This window comes from Triturus cristatus, chromosome 2_1 (assembly GCF_964204655.1).
Source record: "Triturus cristatus chromosome 2_1, aTriCri1.1, whole genome shotgun sequence".
Taxonomy (NCBI): domain Eukaryota; kingdom Metazoa; phylum Chordata; class Amphibia; order Caudata; family Salamandridae; genus Triturus; species Triturus cristatus.
In genome coordinates this window covers 719,854,991-719,879,396 of record NC_140581.1, presented here as the reverse complement: position 1 = coordinate 719,879,396, position 24,406 = coordinate 719,854,991, and the positions used below count along the sequence as shown (strand labels likewise).

General features: G+C 43.3%; 1 protein-coding gene across 1 annotated transcript in view; it reads right to left on the bottom strand.

Annotated features, from left to right (window-relative positions):
* The window catches only part of HSD17B4 (hydroxysteroid 17-beta dehydrogenase 4), a 974,808-nt gene that overhangs the window by 307,849 nt on the left and 642,553 nt on the right, over positions 1 to 24,406 (bottom strand). The window contains exon 17 of the mRNA XM_085632660.1: positions 4,376 to 4,441. Within this exon, the coding sequence (XP_085488786.1) occupies positions 4,376 to 4,441 (66 nt within the window). The remainder of the gene's footprint in view (positions 1 to 4,375; positions 4,442 to 24,406) is intronic.

Genomic DNA, 24,406 nt, shown 5'->3' with positions numbered 1-24,406 from the left:
CACAGGGTGGCTACACAAATTGTGGTACATTATCGGGATGGAACGAATACACGCTAACCTTACCCACTCATCAGACTCCTTCCGCACTATCTGGCGCCCCATCCTTTCATTGCTGACGCATGAATTCAACGAAGTCACATGCCCCAAATACCTCCACTTGCTCAGACTTACTGACGCCCCACAGTCTAAAGATACAGTTTAGGAGATACTTCATCTTCATTCTCACACAGCGCAGTGGCACACCGGTACTGGGGAGGGATGGCGGGGGAGTTGGGGAAGTTGGGGTAGGGAGGGAGGGAAAGGGAAGGTGGCAGGTGGTTATGATTAGGGAACAGATTTATGCACTGCCTTTCAATGTACGCTATACGCTCCGGGCCTAATGTTGGACATTTTTTTTCACATGGACATTAGTAATTAGCTTTGGCTACGTAAACTTGTGATACGCCGCCTAAAAGAAGCAATGGGGTCTGTTGGGCTGCAAATGGGCAGTTCTGGGTCTGTTTACATGTAAGTTTGCCTGCTTGAAACCAATAAAATAAAGTTATTAAAAAAAAAAAGAAAAATAGGGAATTTATGGGAAGACTAATATGCGAAAAAAGCCCTGAAGAAGCTTGATTATAAAAAGTATTTTTTTCCCAAGAAAAGCGTGAACGATAAACTTGCAAAATCTACGAGCACTGAATGACTGGACTTTAACAAATAATTTATGATTATAAAGACACAGTAATAGTGGGTATGTATGAAATTAAATGCTAAAGATTTCCAGATAAACATAAGATATCATTTTTTATTTATGTGGTTTTTCACAGTGCTCTTAGAATTCCCTTACAATTTTTATGTTGAGAGAATTGTGGGTGTGTGAATGTAAGTGATTTTATAGGGCTTTCACACGGGGAATATCTCTTTTTGCTCTGGCTTTGTAACCCTGTCCGCTTGGGTAGAAGGGATGCTCTCATTTATTTATATCACACCGGATGGAGCCATATTAGCACAAGACAGTAGCATGAACATTGGACATGTTTCTGAAATATCAGCCAACAGTGAGAGTTTAAATGCGACTAACTCTGTAGACAAGTCTACCTGTCAAAATGCATCGCATTTTAAGATATATATCATTATGTAGATGCTATTCTATGATTTTTGACACCTCTTACAAGAAAACGTAGAAAGAATATCTACTTCAGCTGTCCTCAACTACAATTCATTTAGTTTCTAAGCAAAGGAACAGCACACCAACCTTTCCTTTCCTCTCTCTGTGGGATACTGTACCTGTTGGATTGCCCTTCCCCGCGCCTTACCCAATATTTTAGCTCATGAGAGGGCAGAACACAAGTACCGCCACATACGTGTAATAAATTACCAAATACATGTGTCTTTGGCTAAGGATGTTTCTGGCTTGAAAACACTGCAATCATAAGATTTTCAGTTTATCTGCTGCCACTTTGTATAAACTTTAGACCACTAAAGGGAAATATTGTACCATGAAACAGGCCGCAAATGGTCAATTTCTGAAAGCTTCAACTTCCTTTTATATAGGTGAATATGCATAATGAGACCGTTATTTTAAAACATACTGAATATTCTGAAGAATTGCATAATCGTCTGATGATGCACTGGGTGTTATAGTCACATCATAAAATAACACAGAGGGCAGCTGTGCCTGCTGCAAAGTACCTGTAACATGCAGCTCACTGATTTGTATTTCATTCTAAAATTTATATTCACAGACTGAAAACACTTTAAATGCAATCAAACCACAGAAAAATAATCTCTAGTTTGCTGAACTGGAAAATGAAAAGTTTTGAAATTCTTCTGTCCAGCACCACTGCTCCCACTGGCAGCGCATTTGGAGAGAAATACATGGCTTTAAATGGATAGGTACTGAGTGCCTGAACTGCTTTTATTGGCAAGAAACAGTACCTACACTTACCAGAAGAAGTGCAACTCTTGTAATGGGAAAGTTCCTGCACTGCTCAGTAGCAAAGAGGTACTCTGGGATATTGAGTGCGAGTGCCTCACTTCTACAGCCCCATTTCAACCACAGGTAAGCACTCTACATCAGTGTTAATAAGCTGTGATAGTCACCGAAAGGGCTGACAGGTTGTGTTCCGCTCGCAGAAAAAGGGGGACAGTTGTCCCATTAATACAAGGACATAGGTGCTGTGCAAGTCTACTGGAGTTAGGCTTCAATGTCCCCGGTGAGCCGCACCTTTGGACTTGTACGCGTGCGGACACTGAGCTTGCAGCTTGGGTACCGGTATGGCTAAGGCTTAGCTATATACAGTGTCAGTGTTTCTTTCATATATTTTTAAGAACCAATTGCGGCATTAGAGAAAGGCACCGTGTCTTCACCCAGGAGGGTCCATAAAAACAGATGAAAAGCTTTGTGGCTTTGGCCGTGCCACGAACACAAACTCAGGCATAATTTTCATATTCAAAAATGTTATGATATATACCTTAAAATACAGTTGATATTTTGTGCTTAGTTCAAAAGATTAAAACTAACAGAACATTTAAAAAGGTTTCCTCAAGGCAATGCTGGGGATAATAACAGTGATGCTGTGTTGGTCCCTTTTGTGCTTCAAACAGGTGATATCCTCTGGCAGCTCTGTTCCTAGACAGGAAGTTGCATGCTAGGATTGTCTGAGTCTGTTGTGCTGGGTGTTGTGCCCCTGTTTACTCCCATCTAATCTTGAATTTTGCGCCGTCCTCTTGCGTGTTTGGTGACGGTACATTATTTTTCATTTAATTTTCTTGAAGTCAGTTCAAATCACTAAACAATTCTTCAGGCTGATAAAATCGAAAACCAGTATATCAATACAATACAATAAGGCAATTGCATCCCTGAAACTAATCACACAAGTGCAAGTGCAACTGTTAGGACCTTTGCACACACAATCTAAAATACTGGCCAATCACAAGGCGCTACATTTATGGGGACTATTTCCTAATTAAGTATAAAGAGGAAAATACATTCAATAAAATATTAAACTTTAATATCTCCAGAACCGTGGCAAAGTGGAAAACATTGATTCGATATCATTATGCTGCTTCGCTGGCCAGATGTCAGACTTCTTGGTGCTGAACCAATGGCGTTTTCTTGTACCCATTTTGTATACAATAATGGCATTCACTGAGGCTCATCTCAACAGTTGTGTGATAGAACCACGAGTGGATAAACCACACAACCTAAACAAAAAATACGTCTTAACCACGCATTCCTTTACCACGCATGCCTTTATCACGTAATTTCATGGTAAAGGAGTATGAGTGGCTATGGTTGCGACCCTCCCTCCCCCGCCCTAAGCTAGAAATTCCCCCCGCTCCCTCCCCACCCTGAGGCCCAAATACCCATACCTCTCAAAACTACCCCAACCCAGCCCTGAAAACTACCCCAACCCAACCCCAGCCCTGAAAACTACCCCAACCCAACCCCAGCCCACAAATTTACCTCCGACCCACCCCATCCCGCAAAACTACCCCAACACACCCAAGCACGCAAAACAACCCCAACCCACCACCAGCCCACAAAACAACCCCGACCCAGCACCAACCCACAAAACAACCCTGACCCACCCCATCTCATAAAACAACCCTCAACCCACCCCCATCCCACAAAACAACCCTCCACTCACCCCAGCCCAGAAAACTACCCTGACCCCCAAGCCCACCCCAGCCCACAAAATAACCCCAGACCCTCCCACTGCCCATAAATCAACCCCGACCCATCCCCAGCCCAGAAAACTACCCGACTCCCCAAGATCAGAAAACAACCCTGACTCACCCCCAGCCTAGAAATCTACCCGACCCCCCAAGCCCAGAAAACTACCCCACCCCCCCAGCCCGGAAAAACTACCCTGACTCCCTGCCTGCTAAACCACCACAAAACAACCCCCAGCCAGAACTACACCCAGCCCCACTTACCTCAACGCTTCCTGTGAGGTCTTCCTGCTTCTGTCCGCAGCAGCCTACAACTAGACGGCGCATTGCGTTAACCACGCATATGCAGGGCTAAGGCATATGCAGTGGTTAATGCATGCGTGGTAGAGCTAGTGGAGTCGGAACACTCGTGGTTTAGACCACGGTGTTTTCCGACTGCTTCCCCATCTCAGCTTCTGCATGTGGTCCTCCCTGGTAAATAGTGATCGTTTGTAACCCAATCCTAAGGAAGCTTTTTGGTTTTCCACAGCTATCATAATTACACTATATGGTAGAAGTTACGATTTATGTGATAAGGATAATTGAAATGGGCTTTAGGTGGATTGGACGGTCATGAACAAAAAGACAAATATGTAAAATTCATCATTCTAACATGTACAGCACAAAGGAAAACACGTGATTTAAAGCAAGTGCTTTAAACTTAGTGAAAATGTACCTGATCAGCACTTGTGACATCACTCAATACGGCATCTGGTGCTCTGTTAGGTGGATTTGCTGTTGGCTGAAATCAACAGGAAGATCATGTAAGAACTCAAAGAAGGGTCTTCAGAAGGGTTATGATTCCATATTTACATTGGTTCGTTGGCAGGATACGTCAAATACTTTACAGTGATGTCAGTTATCAACCTTGACACGAGGGGTAGCTCAGTTATAATTTAGACGGGTAGAGGAGAAGAAAAAGTTACTTACCTTCGGTAACAATCTTCCAGGTGGATGCTCGATCTACCTGCAGATCGCGCAATAAGACAGACCACACCAAATTTTGACTTAGCAAAAAAGGTCACTTTATTAGGACAGGTAACTAAGAACCACTTATTGATACAATGTAAATATTATCAAATTGCTTCCCAAACATTTTTGCCACAAACAATTCCAAAAATACCCCAACCAAAATTTACCATAAATTACCCCATGTACTGCCCCAATGGCATCATTTCCTTTTTGACCATTTTGGTTTACCTGTCCAGCTTTTCCTCCACCCTCCCCCCGCCCCAGAGGGAAGGATAAGCCCGCTCCAGACTATCCAAACCCTCAAAAAACCGCATGAAAGAAAAACACATGAACAGAAACAAAATGTCACCTGTCCTAAACGTGACTTAAGATCAAAAAATTCATCAATATATATTATATATATATATATATTTTTTTTATTTTTTTTTATTTTTTTTTTTTTTTATATATATAAATATTTTTTTTTTTTTTTTTTTTTATTATTACATTTTTTTTTTTTTTTTTGTTTTTTTTTACAGAAAAAAGAGGGTGGGAGGGAGGGTCACAAAAAACGACCGTCTCCCTGCCTCAGCGATCGTTTCCCGCCTAAACGCCTTCCCAACGGTGAAAACCCTAAGCCCCGCCCCCTACCTAACACGTGATTCGCTGCGTGGTCTGTACCATCGCGCGAACCTTCCCAGGGGGACACCCGGCTCGCGCCGCGGTCCCCCCGGGTCCCATTCCACAGCTGTTGAATATCCCCAGGTGCTAGACTGGATCAGGAAACTTCTACCTGCAGACTCTGCTCTTGTTAAATAGATTCCAAAGCAGTACATCAAGCAGCGCTTCTGAAGGAATGGCCAGATGAGGAAATCCTGAAGCACCAAGCATGCAAAATGGCTGCCCCTTTTCACTTCAGAACCTAAAGAGTAGTGCTAAGTGAAGGTGCGGAGAGAAGCCCATGTCATTGTACACAAATCTCCACCAAGGGAACACCTCTGGCGAGCACAGATCTTGAAGATTTTGCTTGGCTCAGTGATCCCGGATTTCCTTCAGCAGTTTCTTCTTGGCAAGAGAGTAACACCCCTTTATACCTAGTATTATCCAGCGGCATAGGGTTCTTTTTAGACTGAATAACCCGTTTTTGCCATTACTGCTACCGCCACTGACGCCAGAGAAGGTTACCAGAACCACAGTCCCCAGCGTGCTTTGCGGGTGAAGCCGCAACCGATGTTACTGAGAATGCCAGGAGGTGCGTAAAGCTTGCTGCGGCTGCGGGCCCCTGGGGCGCGAGATCCCGTTTTTCCCATTACTGTTACCGCCACTGATGCCAGAGAAGGAACCAGGTCCACAGTCCCCAGCATGCTTTGCGCGTCGAGCCGCCACCGACGTTACTGGGACCGCCAGGAGGCGCATAAAGCCTGCTGTGGGACCCCGCGGCGCGGGAGCCAGTTTTTACCATTACACCACAACAGAGCACAAAACAAAAAAGCAGTGAAGAGAAGGAAACTGCATTTAAGAGAGGCTGCCTGGGAAACATTACAGCAGGCAAGTGACAGCAATGATGAAAGAACCTTTTGGAAGATAATTCATTCATCCCCAAATTGAGCTCGCAATCTCAAAAAAAGAATGGTTTAAGCACTTTTCAAGCATTTATACTGTTCCCCCACCGATAATTACACAGGCCCAGGGATCCCCTAAAAATGGGAACCTAATCCCCTATCTAAATGCATCTAACACACTGTTTTCCTTGGAAGAAGTCATTAAAGCGATACAATCAAGTAAAAACAGTAAAGCGCCAGGTCCTGATGCCATTCCAATGGATTTGTATAAAAGTAACATGGCCCTGTGAGGACCGCTATTGACCATAGTATTGAGGACCATTGTTTTTTGTCAACATGGGAAGAATCAACCATTGTCCCTATCTACAAAAAGGGAGACAGCTTAAATCCTGTTTGTTATAGGGTAATCTCCCTGATTGACTCTCTAGCCAAGATAGGACGCATAATTTTAGAAAGGCTACAGAACTGAGCAGAATCACACCACAAGCTGTCAGATCTTCAATACGGCTTCTGTACTGGGATTGGCTTGACAGAACAGAGTCTTAATCTAAATATATTTATTGCGAAGTATGTGAAGATGAGAATGGGGATGTTCTATTTAGCATTCGTAGACCTCTCATCAGCTTTTGACTGTGTGGTACATGACAATCTTTGGTCAAAACTGAAAGACATGGGGGTAGAGATACCGATTATTAGCTTCTTGAGAGACCTATATACGGGGTGCAGAGCCAAGGTTAGGTACGGTGTGAAAGGAGAATACACAGAAACTTTCGCGTGGAGAGAGAGGTGAGAGAGGGTTGCGTCCAAGCCCCCTTCCTGTTCTCACTATACATTAACAGCATGGGGGAGGAGCTAGTGGCAGCTGTAAAAGATTTCCCACAAATAGGTACGCGCCCTGTCCTGGCCCTCCTTTACACCGATGACGCAGTCCTTATGGCCCGCACCCCACTGGCCTTACAGTCGTTGCTTACCAGCTTTGTCAAATAGATCAAGGAACTGGGCCTCCAAGTAAACCAAACAAAAACATACATTATGAAGTGTGGGAAAAAACCCACAAAATGTAGGGATATAACAATAACTGGAACTAAGATTGGGTTCACGGACTCTTTCTTATCTAGGGGTCTTATTCGACAATGCCATCTCATGGAACAATGCTATCAACAATAGACATAAATTATTTAGTAAGGCCTGTTGGGCTCTCAGAAGCTTTGCAACAGAATTGGGCTCAAACCTCCCCCCTACCCTCCCCAAGATGATGCTGAAGATATATAAAGCAAAGTGCCTTAGCATAGTATTGTATGGGGCGGGCATATGAGGATACAAGAAATGCGTAGGTGTGCAACTAATAGAAAATGATTTTTTAAACCTTGTAGCAATTCCTAAAAGTACCTCAGTTTATGTATCCCATACTGAATTTGGCGCCACCTATGTCGCATACATGATTAAGCTAGAACCAATTCTGTTGTGGTACAAAATCTGGACTTCAGACCACACAGATCTTAATTGAGCACTAATTGGTGACTGTTTAAAATCAGCCTCCTACTCAAGCATTGCATGATTGGCGTACGCCCAGAGGTTCTTTTGCGACATGGCCCACCCAGAGTACTTTGAGAATCCATAATCACTTGGTATGATTAGCAGAAAAATACTTAAAAAGGAATCGATGGCGCGTCTGGAAACACTAAAATTGACTACTGAACTTCTTAAACCAGGCGTTTTAAAATAAAAACTGATTTTAACTACTTTTAACATACAGCTATATCATAAATCGGTTTTAAATGCACGCCATAGGTTTGTTCTTACGCGTTTAAGATTAGATATATTCCACAGATTAATTACCTTCCCCACTATGAATGACTGGTCTTTAAACCTTCCAAATTGCCCTTGTGATGATGGGATGCCCCAGAACACAATGCATGTGGTACTGTTCTGCACATTTTATACTGTATGTAGAAAGAGGTATGTTCTTCCATTTATCAGACATATGTCCTTTGCACAATGTCGCCCTGCATACCCAACATTAGAGATGTGCTGTGGACTGTCATCTATTCTATGGGCTGTTTTTTACGCTAGAAAAAACATACTAGTTCCCACCACTTAGGTCATGATTAATAGAACAGGCACAAATGAGAAAGTTAATACAGTGGGAGGAAGAGCAATGCGGAAGCGAATACGAAAATAGTGTACAAGTGGATTGTCAAAGGAAAAAAAGGGGGAAAAACCTAGGGAATGTTTTTATTTTAAAGCAATATCTAACGATAGATTGATAATAATACGTTTTTCATAGTATGAGCCTATGTGTACATTATATACAACTGTAACTTATTAAGAGAGTGAAATGAATTGGATGCAAGTTTTAACAAGCGGACCCTATGTTCATATCGTACATAATTGTAACCTACCATTACAAAGCAAAATGAATTGTATGCATTTTTATCTTTTTAACTGTTTTTTCTCCTCTTTACTGTAAATTGCTTTTATGGATGTTCTTTATGAATCTGTATATATATATATATATATATATATATATATATATATATATATATTCACTGAAAAAACCATAGGTTTCAGGGGTGTTATAGTTAGCTGGACTTTTCACTTGTACAAAACCATTGAAATTCCCCCGTTATAGTTAGTTCAGCTAACTATAACTCGCGCGCCCGCAATGCACTGCTGATGACGTCACATATTACATCACTCATGACATGGTCAGTGACATCACTCATGACATCACTGATGACATCTCAAATGACATCACTGATGACATCACTGATGACATCATCCAGTGAATGTGTGTTATTCTGAAAATTAAATATGTTTTATATATGTATATCTCAAGGTCGATGGAAGAATAAATGGGTATATAAGTGTCTAAATGGATGATTTGTTTTTGAAAAATTGATTGTGTAACTGACTGATTAAGTGTATCATAGTGAATACATGGCTTAGTGAGTAATGTTTAAATATGTAAATATCTGTATCAGTCTCTCACTTTGTGTACAAGTGGCTGCATGGGTTGGTGAGTAGCTACATGGGTGTCTATATAGGTTATTAGTTGGTTTTTTGAGTATCAGTCTGAGGGTCTGCATGGTTCGGTGGGGGGTATTACGTAGTGCATAGGTGCATGAATGAGTGACTCACTGTTTGTATGTGTTGAACACAGTATGTGTGCAGGACTGTATGGGTGGATGAGTGTGTGTATGGGTGTGTTAGTGAGTGAATGACTGTCTCAATAGTGTCTTTATGAGTAACTACATATGTTTTAAACTAGTATATGTGACTATTGGTGTATATATGTGAGTATATGTGAGAGTGAGAGATTGAAAGAGTTCCTGTATGAATAAGTATGTGTTTCTATAAGTGATTGTTTAAAAGACTAAGTATGTGTAAGTTTCCGTAGAAGTAAGTGTGGTGGTGTGTGTATAACTGTATATGCAAGTAAATGTATGTTTGATTCTTTATTAGCATGAGTGACTATGTGTGTGAGTAACTCTATGGATGAGTGGCATTGTGTAACAGGATGTATAGGTGTATGAGTACATATGATGAGTGAGTACATGTATGAGTGACTGTATTGGACTGTTGGTGAATGAGTGGATGTGTATGTGGATCTTAGAATTACTGAAGAGGTTGTTGTAACTGGTATTGGTATGTCCATTGTTTTGAACATTTTAGTCTCTATTTTTGAATGTGTGTATCAAAGGTTATATTAGGGTGAGAGGAGGTCTGCCACTCTATCACAAGGATGATGTCATCAGTGATGTCATCAGTGATGTCATTTGAGATGTCATCAGTGATGTCATGAGTGATGTCACTGACCATGTCATGAGTGATGTAATATGTGACGTCATCAGCAGTGCATTGCGGGCGCGCGAGTTATAGTTAGCTGAACTAACTATAACGGGGGAATTTCAATGGTTTTGTACAAGTGAAAAGTCCAGCTAACTATAACACCCCTGAAACCTATGGTTTTTTCAGTGAATTTCTGAGGTTTTTTAAATGCTAATTCCTAAGTATAACGTGCCTGAAACCTATGGTTTTTTCTGTTAATTTCAAAGGTTTTTTAAATGCTAATTTCTAACTATGCCTACAGAGATAGGACATGTGAAGAAAGAAGAAAAAATGCACAGAAAGAAACAAAAGTGAGAAGTGCAGAAAGAAGCAACAGAAGTCCTCAAAGACGAAGAAAAGTGCAGAAAGAAGGATAACGTGCAGAAAGAACAAAAAGAAGAGCAGAAAGAAGCCTTGTTGCAAAATCATCCTGTACCCTCAACTTTTTCAGACGGATACTGGTGGTAACTGAGTCTGACTAACCAGTCCTAGAGCCAGTGCTATGTTAAAAGACACTTAGAATACAGTGAAAACACCTACATACACTAGGGAACATTATGCGTTGGGGTCCCCCTGTGATTAGCCTTACCTCCTCTATAAGCCCCTAGTATATAATAGGGCATGGGGATTAAAACTACCTCTTAAAACAGGCCACAGGGCGTTTTTGCACACGTTAACTCAGGCCCCGTCCCCTCCTTTCACCATTGTGTAAACACGCCCTGTGTCTGTTTTTAGTTGGGAGATTAAGTTCATTTGAGTCCTGAGGGTCCCTAGGGTCCAACTAGCCCACTAGGTACCTCCAGTAAGTGCCACAGAGCTGCGTTGCAGAGAGGTGTAAAAAGTGGCACGGCCTGGACCACCTCTCTGCAATGCAGCTCAGTGGCGCTTACTGGAAGCACTTGGTGGGCTAGTTAGCCCCCAGGGGCCCTCAGTATTGAAGGGAAATGATATCCCCAATTTAAAACGTGCCATGGTGCGTGTTTGCACACGTCACCTCAGGCCCCGTCCCCTCCCTTCACCACTGTGTAAACGCGCCCTGTGGCTGTTCTAAGTTGAGAGATTAAGTCCCCTTGAATCCTAAGGGTCCCTAGGGTCACACTAGACCACTAGGTACCTCCAGTAAGCGCCACAGAGCTGCGTTGCAGAGAGGTGTAAAAAGGGGCTTGGCCTCAGAACACCTGTCTGCAGCGCAGCTCCCTGGCGCATACTGGAGATGCCTGTTGGGGGCGCGTTTGCAGAGTGCTGCATGGAGGGGGCATGGCCTCCGGGACGATGCCAGTCTTTTATTTATTTTATTTTTTTAAGAAGGGGGGCTGTGTGGTTCCCCTTCTTATTCTAATTTATTGGCCCTGATGACCCCATCCCCCAGGGCCTGTCTCCTAATTATATTTTTTTGACCCCAATCCCCAGGGCCGGCCACTGTTTTTTATTATTTTTAAAAAATATATATTTATAGACACACCTAGGACATGCTGGACAAACCGTACGTACCTATCACCATGACGATTTGCGTGATATTCATTAAAAGGCGACTATGCATGCAATTAATCCACGTGGAATGTATTTACACCACTAGTGAAGCTCTGACATGTCTGATGCTCTACCGTGCCTAATCCCGGTAGACACCCTTGTCGTTTATTTATACAAACATGGGTAGCTATTGACGGGCACATTTAATACACATGCACCCCAAGCCATTCAAAGGGGATTCGACAAAAATTCGACCAAAACTATGCAAGAAACCCCCCTCACAGTTAATAAAACACACATCCACTGCCGGATGTGTAATACTTTTTATTTTACTCTCTGGAAAGGGGACGAACATCACTTGCGAGTCACAGCGCGCTCCTGACAGAGCCCAATGCTGTGTTACACCCACTATTGCCTGCCGAGTGCCACACACCTCTGTATTGTATTCCACTAGCTAGTGCATATGCTATGACACTCTCTAGCCCATGTGCACTGTAACACCACCCCGTGAAAATGTCATGCCACACTTGTCTTCGCACGGGTTATATTGCCCCATCTAACGTGCCTTCCTCGATGCCTATGTTATAACGCACAGTGCTATGCCATACATATTACAATTTGGGATCCATATCTTTGTCACAGTGCATATGCAACGTTACACTCCCCAGCACATATTTTATATTACAACTTTAGAGACTAGTTAGGTTACACAACACTGCCCTGTGCATATTACACTCCAAGGCGCATATCGCATAGCACGCGCTAGTGCCTGTGCTATCTCGCGCTCTCCAATGAATCTGTCATTGCGCACAATGTATTGCATATTATATTTCACGCCTGGTTCATCTTATATCACACTTTTTGGTGCATAGTTTATACCATACACTATATCTAGTTTTCATTTTCAATCGTGCTCTCAGGACTATGTTCTATATAACACTGTGTTCACCTACCCTTTTCACGGGCATTACATTTTGCGATAGGGGGTGGAGGGTCAGGGGGTGTTTTTGCCAAGTGAGCCCGGAGTCACAGTCACTAACGTCTTCTTCTTCCTGAATAAAAGTGAGATTATGCTGCATACTTGTTCATATTTTAAGTAGTTTGCACAGACAAAATGTTTTAAAAACAATAAAGTTTCTAATACCCGCCTTCTGTGAACAGTTAGCTTGCTGCCCCATCCCCCTCCTCCCTATCCTCTGTTGTGTGAATCCATGGACTAGCCTCCTCCCTCCTGCCATGCATGGTCTGATGTGCTGCCACTGCCCTCAATTTAGTATGATGTACCAGTCCACTCCTCCTGCCCTCCATTGCCCAATTCTATGCCCCATCATTGACCTCCTGCTTAAACTCTGTGCTTAGCTTGCTGCCCCTATTCTCCTTCCCCCTGCCCTCCGATGTCTTTGTGCATGCCCCTGCTCCATCCTTTTTGCCCACCATGTCCCATGGACCTGCCACTCCTATCTACTCTGAGTGTTCTGTTGAGCTGCCACTCCCCTCCCACCTGCCTAGCATTGTCAGATGACTGTAACCTGTCCCTGCCACCTCCACCCTGCCTGTCCACATGCCATGCCTCTATCCTCTTCCTCCTGTCCTACATGGTCCATTGTACTGCCACACCCTTCTGCCCTCCCTGGTCTGTTGTGCTGCAACTGCTCCTCCTGCCTGCCCCGTGTGGTCTGTTGTGAGGCCCCTTCCCCTGAACTTTCTTGTCTGTGCACAGGTCCTGACCCTCCCTTCTATCCTCCATCGTCCTTTGTGCATGCCCCTGCACCCTCCTTCTTGCCCATCATAGCCATTGTGCTGCCACTAACCCTCCCACTTGCCATGCATGGTCTTCTGTCCTGCCATGGCCCCTCCCACCTTCCCTGTGTGGTCAGTTAGCTGCCCCTGACCCCCTCCCACCTTCCCTCCATGGTCTGTGTGTATGCCATCACAGTCTCACTGTTGCTCTTCATGTTGTGTCTTGCTTCTAGTGCCCATCCTGCCTGACCTCCATGGCTATCTTGCTGCTCCTGCCCTGCCCCCTTGCCCCCAGCCCTCTGTTTACATGTTTAGAGCCCTACTCCCTCCCTCCTGGCTTGTCTGTTCCATTGTAATGCCCCTGATCCGTCCCTCCTGCCCTTTATGGTCTGTTATGCTGCAGCCTTCTCTCCTGTCTGTCCATTATTGTCAGCTAGCTACCATTGCCTCTTGCCCCTCTGTTCTCTGTTGTCCATGTGCATGGTCCTGTCCCCTCCCTCTTGCTTTCTATGGATTGTTGTGCTGCACTCCCGTCCTGCATGCCCTGTGTGGTGTATTGTGCTGCTGCAAACCCTGATGCCTGCCCTGTAGGGTCAGTTTGGTGCACCTCTCCATGTCTCTCCTGTCCTCTGTTATCCAAGTCCATGTCCCTATCCAATTTCCTTTCATGATCCAATGTACCATACTTGCGAACATTTTGAACTTGGTAAGAGGGAGATTTTGAAAAAAAACTGGGGTATTGATTTTCCCCTTTGAGTTACATTGAAAAAGAGGATATTGTAGACAGGAGACAGATCAAATAAAGCCCATTTGAGCTTAAAAACATTGGACGTTTCCTGGCTGTATCGGGTCTGTTGGCATGTATGGTTGTACTACCATTGCCTCTTCCTTCTGCCCACAATGGTCTATTACATTGCCACAGCCTTGAAGGAGGGTAGATTTTGTATCACAGGGGGCCCCTGGCCCGTTCTGTCCACACCTGAAGTATGAGATCCTTGTCCTTGCCCTGCCAGCGGCATTTGTAGGCCGTATTAAATTGACCAGCGGGTCCTGTGTTGCTATATAATTATCCTGAGACATCCTTACCACTCAGCCAGCATAAAACCCCTGTGTAGGCCCTTCTGTTCAATATGTAGGCCTCTTTGTTAAATTGACCATAGCTCTGCAATTTTAGTGTATAGCAGTCTGAAGGCAGGTCTGCGAGGCCTTCTGCTCCAAACTAGTAGCCCCCACCCTACCCGAGTGCTCCGTGCTCGGTATCAAAGTTCAACATCCCCCTGAAGCTGTCGACATACAGTAGGCTGCATCCTGGACTGGTACTTGCTTCCTGGGCAGGTTTCCCGCTTTTAAGGAAGTGGCAACCGCAGAGCGTCAAGTTAGGAGAACTGAGGAGATTTTATACATGAATATATTGAATTCCTGTAGAATACCCATTATTTTCTGCTTGCTCTATGGAACTTACGATAAGCGATTGGCCTGAGAGACTGACCTTTTCACCCAGTCCATTGTCAGCATTAAGTGGGTAAATGACGAAATGTCTGGTAAAATCTGCAGACAAAGCTTTTGGGTAGCATACGTAGGTAGATGTAGCGTGCAAAGGAGCCCACAAAATGATATAAAAAGGGAGCACCCACAGATATCGACGGACAACCTCGTCGTCTGTATGTAGGTTAACAGGCTGTGCAGGTTTTCCCCAAGAACTGGGAGCTCTTGTCTTCCTTTGCTTAAAATGTCTTGCTCTGCTTTGCTTGAAGTATCTTATTCTATTTTACCTATATGAAATGTCATGTTATTTTTTAACCATTGTTCTCTTTACTTTTGCATTTAAAAGATGTTGTATTGTAATTGCAGGAATGCTTGCTCTAAGAGTAAATGTGAGTGTCCCTAGGTAACATTTTCCTTGGTGTAACTTGTTTCTCATGATGCATTTATAGATGTGTTTTCTCTCTCTCTCTGTCAGTCCATTAATTGAGATACAGAGAATATCATGACAGCTGTATGATTATCTGGATTCTGTATTTTGTACTTTATGTCTCTATTCTGCGGTTTCTTTGAAGTTGCATCTTCTCATTAAACTGCCATTGTATTCTGCCTCCAATTCCATGTCTCATATGTCTGTTTTCTTCATTTTTGGAGCAAGCGTTCCTAGGCACCCCGGCTCAAATTAAGGTGCCCCTTTTGTCCCTGACTCACTCTCCTGCTCAGTTCTGTGGTGGCTCCCGGGGCTCTGGGGACCGCCCCTAGCTTCCTTGACCCGTAATAGATCTTCCCTCCAACAGCCTCTCTTGCAAGTCCTGTATTGTTGGTTTGTTGCCCCTGCCCCCCTTTCCACTGCCCTCCATAGTCTGTTGTGCTTCCACGGCCCTTCCTGCCTGCTCAGTGTGGTTAAATTGTTGCCTTTGCACCCTCCTACCTGCCTTCAATTTTCAGAGTCCGTGCCCCTGGCCTCTGCCTCTCAACAGTATCCTAATGAACAACTAGATTGCTAACATTCTATATTTATTACAAAAGTGTGGAACGCCTGACATCATCTTAATGTAATCAAAACTGTAATACCTAGAGCATTCCTTTAGAAATTACATATATGAGAGGGTCTTATTGGCTTCAAAATTATGGTTAGTGCTCTAAAAGACTAAAATAAGGACATATTTTCTGAGTTTTCAAATAGCAACAAAGCACTTTTAAATTATTTGTTATCTTTATTTTTTTTATCTAGTTGACAACTTGATTAAATGTTGCACTTAGGGGAGAGGATGTGGTGTTACTTCCAGAACTGCAGACTTTGCAACTGGGGAACCAGGTTGAAGTTTCTGCTTCAGCTCGACATTCTGTGATTCTGGTCAAATCACTTAGTCTCCCCATGTCTACAACCAAAATGAATTTGTTCTTGTGTGATGTAACCAATGCTCATGTAAAGCACTCCAATACCTGACAAGTCTGCACTATATAACACTGCAAAAACACAAAATAATAAGTGTTTTGCACACTTCTGTCATTGGGCTATATTTGGGCTATATCTGGGTGATTTTGGGCTACATTTGGGCTCTTTTGTCTCCGGTGGCCATCTTGGGAGATTTATTTGTTATGAAGTTTCCTAATTTCCTCATGTACTGCAGTCTCCTCAGTCGGAAATGCTTTCAGTTTTTTACTTTGATTCCATCATGAAGGTATTCAGATATGTCACACATTTGCCATAAATTCTGAATGTTAGCACTCTAGTTGCTCATTAGATCACTGTAGTAAAACTACTGTTCACCATGGAAGTCTGCTCCTGGTATTAAAAGTGCATGTTTCAGTCTGCATGTCAGAATTTTTTAATGAAATAGAAGAGGATTAGAGAAGTCACTCAAAATGTGCCCTCATTTTCTTTCTTCAGCATTAATCATAATTTCTATGGCAAAATGAACCCCCTCATTGTGTTCCTTTTTAAATTAAATGTTTTAAGTGTTACCAGTTTATTCCAATCAAGATGGCTTCAGGTGTGCCATACTTTTGTCATAATGAAGACAGTAAGTGCTCTAGTTGTTTTTAAGAACATTCTTGGACATTCTGTCATTGGGCTATACTTGGGCTACATCTGGGTGATATTTGGGCTACATTTGGGCTCTTTTGTCTCTGGTGGCCATCTTGGGAGACTTATTTGTTATGAAGTTTCCTAATTTCCTCATTTACTGCAGTCTCCTCAGTAGGAAATACTTTCAGTTTTTTACTTTGATTCCATCAAGAAGGCATTCAAATGTGTCACACATTTGCCATAAAATCAGAATGTTAGCACTCTTTTTGCTCATTAGATCACTGTAGTAAAGCTACTGCTCACCAGGGAAAACTGCTGCTGGTATTGAAAGTGCATGTTTCAGTCTGCATGTCAGAATTTTTTAATGAAATAGAAGAGGATTTGAGAAGTCACTCAAAATGTGCCCTAATTTTTCTTTCTGCAGCACTAATCATACTTTTTATGGAAAAATGAAACCCCTCATTTTGTTCCTTTTTAAATTAAATGTTTTAAGAGTTACCACTTTAATCCAAGCAAGATGGCTTCAGGTGTGCCATACATTTATCATAAGTAGGACGGTTAGCGCTCTAGTAGTTCTTTGGAACACTCTGGAAAGCTGCAGTAGAACACAAAGGAATCAACTGACAGTCTCTGCCCTTGTTGGATGTACATGTTTTACTGAGAATGTCAGACTTCATTCTCACATGACTGAGAAAGATAATGTGAATTTACAGAAAATAAGCTCTCAGTTTAGCTTATAGATCACCTTCCAAACCTCTGTGGTAAAAGCATGAGAAAATATTTTTCTCTCAATCATGATATCCCAGCAGAAGGCTTTTTCACATGGTGAAATCACCTTAGAACATACCACAATTCCTAAAATGAGTATGGTACCATCAACAAATGATTTATAATGTAACTAAAGTCTTAAAACCTTCTATTAACTGCAATGCTTTTTAATGAGGTGCTATCATGTATATTGGTCCCAAGATGGCTGCCAACACTTCTTGGATGAAGTGCTGACAGCCAATCAGATCTCAGGATGAGATGTGTGGTTAGGCTCCGCCCACATATATATATTGATTTAAATGCTATTTTCTCAGGAACTACTGAACAGATTTACACCAGACCTACAAAAGGCACTTCCTTGACCTGAGGACTACCTCTCTGCCAAATTTCAAGTAACTCTGTTTAGCCGTTCGGTCTGTAGCTGTGTCTAAAGGTCCTATGGAAAAATGCATGGGAAAAACGCGTTTTGGGACCCCCCTTTTTTCTCAGCCCCCGCTTGACGAATCCCCCCGAGACTTTCAGGGTAGGAGCGGAGCGTAGCGCCCCACCTATTTTGAAAGTTTCGCGAGGATTCATCGACCGGCGCCAAAGTTATTCCAAATAGAATGTTGCGGATTTCCTATGGAAACAGGGTCCTAACTATAACTATCTACTGGCGACCGCCAGTAGATAATATATATATATATATATATATAAATACTGAATAGCTTTTCTTTCTTCCGGCATCAGCCAGAAAGAGCTGGTTGTTAGACAACATCTTTCTAGTACAGCGAGTATTAAAAATGGGTCTAGTCTGTGTAATCTCTTCTCCCCTTTGGGGGGGGAGGGGACGTTGGAAAGGGTAATGAATAGCCTCAGTTCAAAAGGGGTCACCTCTACGGTAGGAAAGCCGCTTTAGTTTCAAGGACCAATTTGTCTGGGAAAAAGCATGTGAAAGATGGATGACTGAAACTCGATGATTCACCTTGAGGAGGTAATAGCTATAAAAAAAAAAACTATCTTGAACATTATTAGTAGTGACTGACAAATGTGACGGGGTTCAAAAGGTGCACCAATCAAACATGTTAGAATAAGTTTCAAATACTACTGGAGCATCACAAGTGGGGTACAGAAAACATGAGTAAGTCCTTTCAGAAATCTAATCATATTGGGAGACATGACCAGTGAGGGTTGGTCTGGAAGGCGGTAAAAAGCCAACAAGGCGGCAATTTATTTCTTGACGGGGCTCACTGCACATCCCTGCTGTGCCAGTGATAGAGTGAAACAAAGATCCTCAGACACATGTGGCATGAAGGTGTCCACACTCTGCTCTGCACACAAATCTGTTCCACTTTCCAGAGTAGGAAGGCTTAGTGGGGTGGGAGGTTTACGATTTAACAGTATGGTAATGACCACCACTGGTTGTAGGGTACTGGACTGAGTAGATCCTACCAGGAAATGCCAGTGCATCTGCAGGATCTATATGTGAAAATTGGCATCCTGCAGGTCCATTACCACCATATAGTCTTCCGCTTTGAGTGGCAACAGAAGTTAAGCCAAGGACAGCATCTTGACTTTGTCCTTGCGGAGGACCATATTCAATGTCTTGAAGTCTAAGATTTGAAAAAGACCGCCATCCTTCTTGGAAATCAGGAAGTACTGAGAGCAGCAACTGTGGCCAATTTTCTGCTTTAGAGCCAATTCCATAGCTCATTTCTGCCGCAGGATTGCCACCTCCTGCTGGTGGATCTGAATATGGTCCTCTAAATGACGAGTACAATGTTGCAGCCCTCCAGGCCCATAGAAAGTAGGATTCCTGCTCTCCCATGAGACATGAATGCTTCTTTCAATGCGAAGCTAAAGCTACTTTCCACTTGGTGCAGAGAAGGTGGGGGTGGTGGGCTTTTAGCCTGCCTACCACTTTCCTTGCCTAAGCCTCTGTACTGGTAAAGCAGATGATTTTATTGCTGGATGGACTGACGTTGGTGGAAGTTAAAATCTCTTGAAAACAAAGGGAGGCCCTTGGCTCACAACCTGTAAAGGGAGTAAAAGATGCTATAGCACAAAGTGAGCAAGGGGGTAAAGAGGAAGGGTCTAATTAAATGTGCATGAGAACATCAATTAATTTATAATGTAATAGAGTCACATGCTGTCTTGAAGTGGATGTCAATTGTTCTTTGTTGTATGCTTAACCCCTTCGCCGCGGCAGGAATTTTGCCGCGGCACTGGAGGGGTTTGGGGGCAGCGCGGCGCCGCCATGCTCGTGACGGAACCACTCCGTCATGAGCCACGGGCGCGCTGTGCTCATGACGGAGTGGTTCCGTCACGACTCCGCCCACTCGCGCTAATCGCCCGCAGGGAATCAGCGCCGCGTGGGCGGAGCGGCCGCCAACGGCCGCAGCATGACGGAACCACTCCGTCATGAGCACACGGCGCCCGTGGCTCATGACGGAGTGGTTCCGTCATGAGCAGGGAAGGGGTTAAAATACAAATACCAAATAAAAATATTTGGGAAAATCTCTTTAGACGCCATAAAACTAAGGTGATTAGAAACCCGAAGATGGGCGTCAGCTTGCCCACCTTGAATGTCTCCAAGATGGTGTTAGCCTCGCCTCCGAGGGGATGCATCCCCCCCAGAAGACATATCAATACGATCAGCCTTTGCATCATAAGAAAACCAGCTTGATCTAAGCCAAGCATGCCTCTGTGAGGGCAGTGAAAAGCGCATGGCTCTGGCAATTGAGTCAAAAGCATCAAGGCCCGCTTTAATGATATGTCTTGAGCCTATCTTGGCATCCTTGAATACCTCAGCATAATTATCATTTGATTTGGCACCCACACTGCAGCCATATCCCACAAGGGGGGTGTATATACTCAGCAGGCAGGCAGCGTTAAGGTAATGGAGGGCTAAACTGCCAGCTAAAAAAAACACTGCTTTTAGATTTTTCAATTTCCTTCAAAATAGAGCTGTTAGGAATGCATCAGGGTTCTGCTTAGTGCAGGATAAGACCTGTACCACCAGTCTCTTCGGAGAAGGATTAACTGACAGAAAAGTTGGGCCTTGGCACTGACTTGTACCTTCACTTTACAGCTGGGGTTAATGTGGGCTTCTCATAGGCAGCCTGTACCGGACCAGAAAGCCTCATTAAAGGGCAGATGGTGCTCTGACAAGGATGTAGCTAGCTGGAAGAATTCTCCCCGTGAATTCCAGAGTCAGAAGGGACATTTACAGTACCGTAGCAGCCTTTCTGAGGACAGCATGAAAAAGGCCACCTCCTGGGGGCTGGACCTGAAGGACACTTCCTTTTGTCTTCAGGGTATATATCCAGGCTGCTTGCATTCTGCAGGGCCAAGTAGTCCACTGTGTTTGAATATGTAGGTGGCAACGAGTTGGTTGTTTCACTGCTATCTCTGTAGCATGTCCTATCTCCAGCATCTGCTGTGGGTTTGAACGAGGGTTGAAAATATCACGGCACAAGGAGATTTCCCAATGCGATGTACCTGTCCTCCTCCGCTATCCTCTGGGCTTCTATCCAGGACCACTTTAGGGCAGTTTTGGACTTAGAATTAGCCCGTGGCACTGGCTATATCGCTCCAGTGATGTCACCATGGATTGCTTCAGGCACTGCAATGGAGCTAGCGCCCTTCAACCTCATACGAGTGCTTTAGAAAGGTTTCTGGATCCAGTCTTTCACCTAGATATATTCAACATGTGAGAAATCTGCAGGTAGAAGTATCTATCAGAAACACAGAAGCTTTGCATTTTGAATCACACTAAATGAGTGAATCTCAAACCACACACCCTGCACACATTTTGCAACTTCTGTCTACCTAACTCAAGGGACGTTTTAAGGCATGGGCAAAGTAGACAATTAATTGCTCAGGACCCCCACCTTCAAAGGCCCCCTAGGAAAGCAAAAATTCTATTGATCTAGTTTGCCTCAGTCTATTTCCATATATCAGCCTCTCTCCCCTCTGCCGACCTCTACCCCTGAGTCTCTCTTTTCCCAGGGGCATCTTGAGGGTTTTGGGGGGCCCTGGCAAGTTACATTTCAACTGTTATTTGAATTCCGGTGTTTAATTGGCATTATGTGAGCTTCAATTGGCAGAAAATGGTTAGCAGGATTAAGAGCAGGGGGGGGGGGGGTCCAATATATGTCCGACCCGGGGTCCCAAAAATCTTTAAAACATCACTCACCAAACTAGTTACACACTGGAGAGCCCCCCCCCCAACAATCCATCAAAAACGAGAAAGACCAAACACAGCTAAACTAGCTTGTGAATGTAAATGGCACCTGCAGTATAGTGCTTTTCTGCAAATGTCTTCGTTTCCAAGGCCAGCGATTTTACCAGGTATTCAAACTAGGAAAAAGAATGGTATTTGCAAAGGATCACACAATTTGATCCTACAGGGAAAGATTAGAACTCAGGTGTTCTACTTCTTTAATTGAAAGTTTAGCTACTTGTCTACATCTCATTCCCCCGTTAAGGATCAATATTGATAAGAATATGCGTGTATTGTTTGACTGAGGATGTTTCTAATTTGAGAGCACTGCAAGCACAAGGTTTTCAGTTTGCTTGCTACCACTTTGCCAATTTGTATAACGTTCAGACCAGCAAAGCGAACAATTATGTCAAGAAAGTGACAAATAATGTCTGAAAGTCACAACCCTCCATTATATGGGTGTATTTTAATAATGAGACACCTATTTTAAAAACACACTGAATATTGTGAAGAATTGCACAATGTTCTGAAGATGCACTGCATGGTTAGTCACAGGTTTGGCTTGTAAAATAGTTTAAGTGGTTACTGTGTCTGGTAAAAGGTATGTGTATCATGCAGGTCACTGATTTATATTTTATGTAGATAGCTCAGTGGGTTGCTGATTAGGTCGCAAAGATCCTTGTGCTACAGGAATGTCCATGTTAAAAACCTTGTAATACAGCACAGTGAGTTGTGTACTGCCATCAAAGAGCTGCAGGCAAACTGCAAGAATCATATTGCTTTTTTCTGATTATTTTCAGCCTTTTCTTATTCTAAGATTGGTTACAAAAAAAAAAAAAGGTTCCTTAGGTCAGTAATGAACAAGTTACTTTCCTTCGGTAACACCTTATCTAGTAGAGACAGAATCTAGCTGCAGATTCAGCACCTTTGAATTCTCGCAAAGGCACCAGACTGGATCCAGAAAAACCTTTCAGCAGTAGCTATGCACGTCGGTATTCGGTATGCGCATTGGTATTGACTGAGGAATCAAGCAACTCCGTAGTGACATCCACCACTAGATATGACATCAACGGAGTCCATATATGCCCCTTCCCGATGCGTTGACGTCAGTTTCTTCGGTGACTACATTTTGCATCAGAAACGTGGAGCCACTTACCGAAACTGGACAAGGAAACAGTGAACCAATAAAGAGATATCTCTGTCTCTTCCTCTCTGTCAATACAGACATATCCCCAAGAAGGAGTATCCCAATATGAAGCTGGAGGAATATCCCAATATCAAGCAGGATATGAAAGATCGGAATAAATCAGCTCGCGGAGCGGGGAGGATGGCAGGGTCGGTAAGAAATCTGAAGTTAGATCTTGCCTCTACCAGATAAAGCGTTCCAAAGGTAAGTAACTTGTTCATCTGATAGAGACATCTAGCCACAGATTCCTTACTATCTGAATTAGATATCAAAGCAAAAACATCCCCGGAGTAGGGCTCACGACTGACTGGATCAAAATCCCTGATTAGAAGTAGGCGGTGTTTAGATTGAGCATAAGAAGATAGAAGATATCAGCCGCTCTAAGGTCAGAAGGCTGTGAAGAAATGCTCTACAGCCCAAGAACCGTGGTAGGAACCACAGGTAACAAAAGCAGAAGACAAAAAAGCATATAGCTTTACTCCTGGCAGAGGAAGAGAATTGTGTTCGAAGACAACATACAATAGGGCCCAAAACCAGTGCAAAAAAAGCATATAGCTTTACTCCTGGCCGAGAAAGAGAACTGTGTTCGAATACAACATACAATAGGGCCCAAAACGAGTGCACTGGCACGGCAGACCCTGAAACAGGGCTGGCTGTGAGTAGGGGAATCCAGGACAGAAGACGATTCAACTGCGCCATAGCTCCTCGCCACAGGAAAGCATTATCTTAGCCAAACTGTTTTGTAGAAATAGAACGAAGAGAAATAAAGAACCCATGCACACTGAAGAATATGGAGCAAGATCTAAACAAGTAGTCAGTATAGACAGCAAAGTACAACAGTTGTCATGTTGAAAAAACTACCCTTGAAAGAGGTAGCACCTCTGGAATCACCCATAACTATAGTCATATGGGAGTCTCTCTTTCTCTCTCAATATAAATAATACACAATCAGCGACAAATAGAGTACCAGGCTGAATGACCCACACAACTGGGAAAACGGAAGTGAAGTGTAGGAAGCATCACACACAGACTGGAAAAAAACGTCTGCTGGTTCAAGAAAACAAGGCTGACAGACTGATGCAGCCACAAAAAGAACCAGAAGGTTATATTGTGAAAGAAGACTTCAGGATGAAAAATCTCACAAGAGAGAAATCAAGACCGGCATCTGTGTTCATGAAATGCTAAAATTCGGAGAGGATAGGAAAGCCTCCGGAACAACCGACAGTAAGAGAGACAGATGGAGGGTGACCTGGCTATAGTGATGGAGCAGGTAAAGCAAAATTGTGTATACCTCCTCTATTTTGCATGAAAATACTAATTATATAACCTACTTATATTATAATTTGACTAACGGTTTGCTGTGTGATATTAAATCAACCATTTTTTATTAGACACCAATTACACGTGGGACTTATTGCTATTTGCATGGCAGAATAACTCTAATAACTAAATTATGTACGCATATTAATAGTAGTAAATGT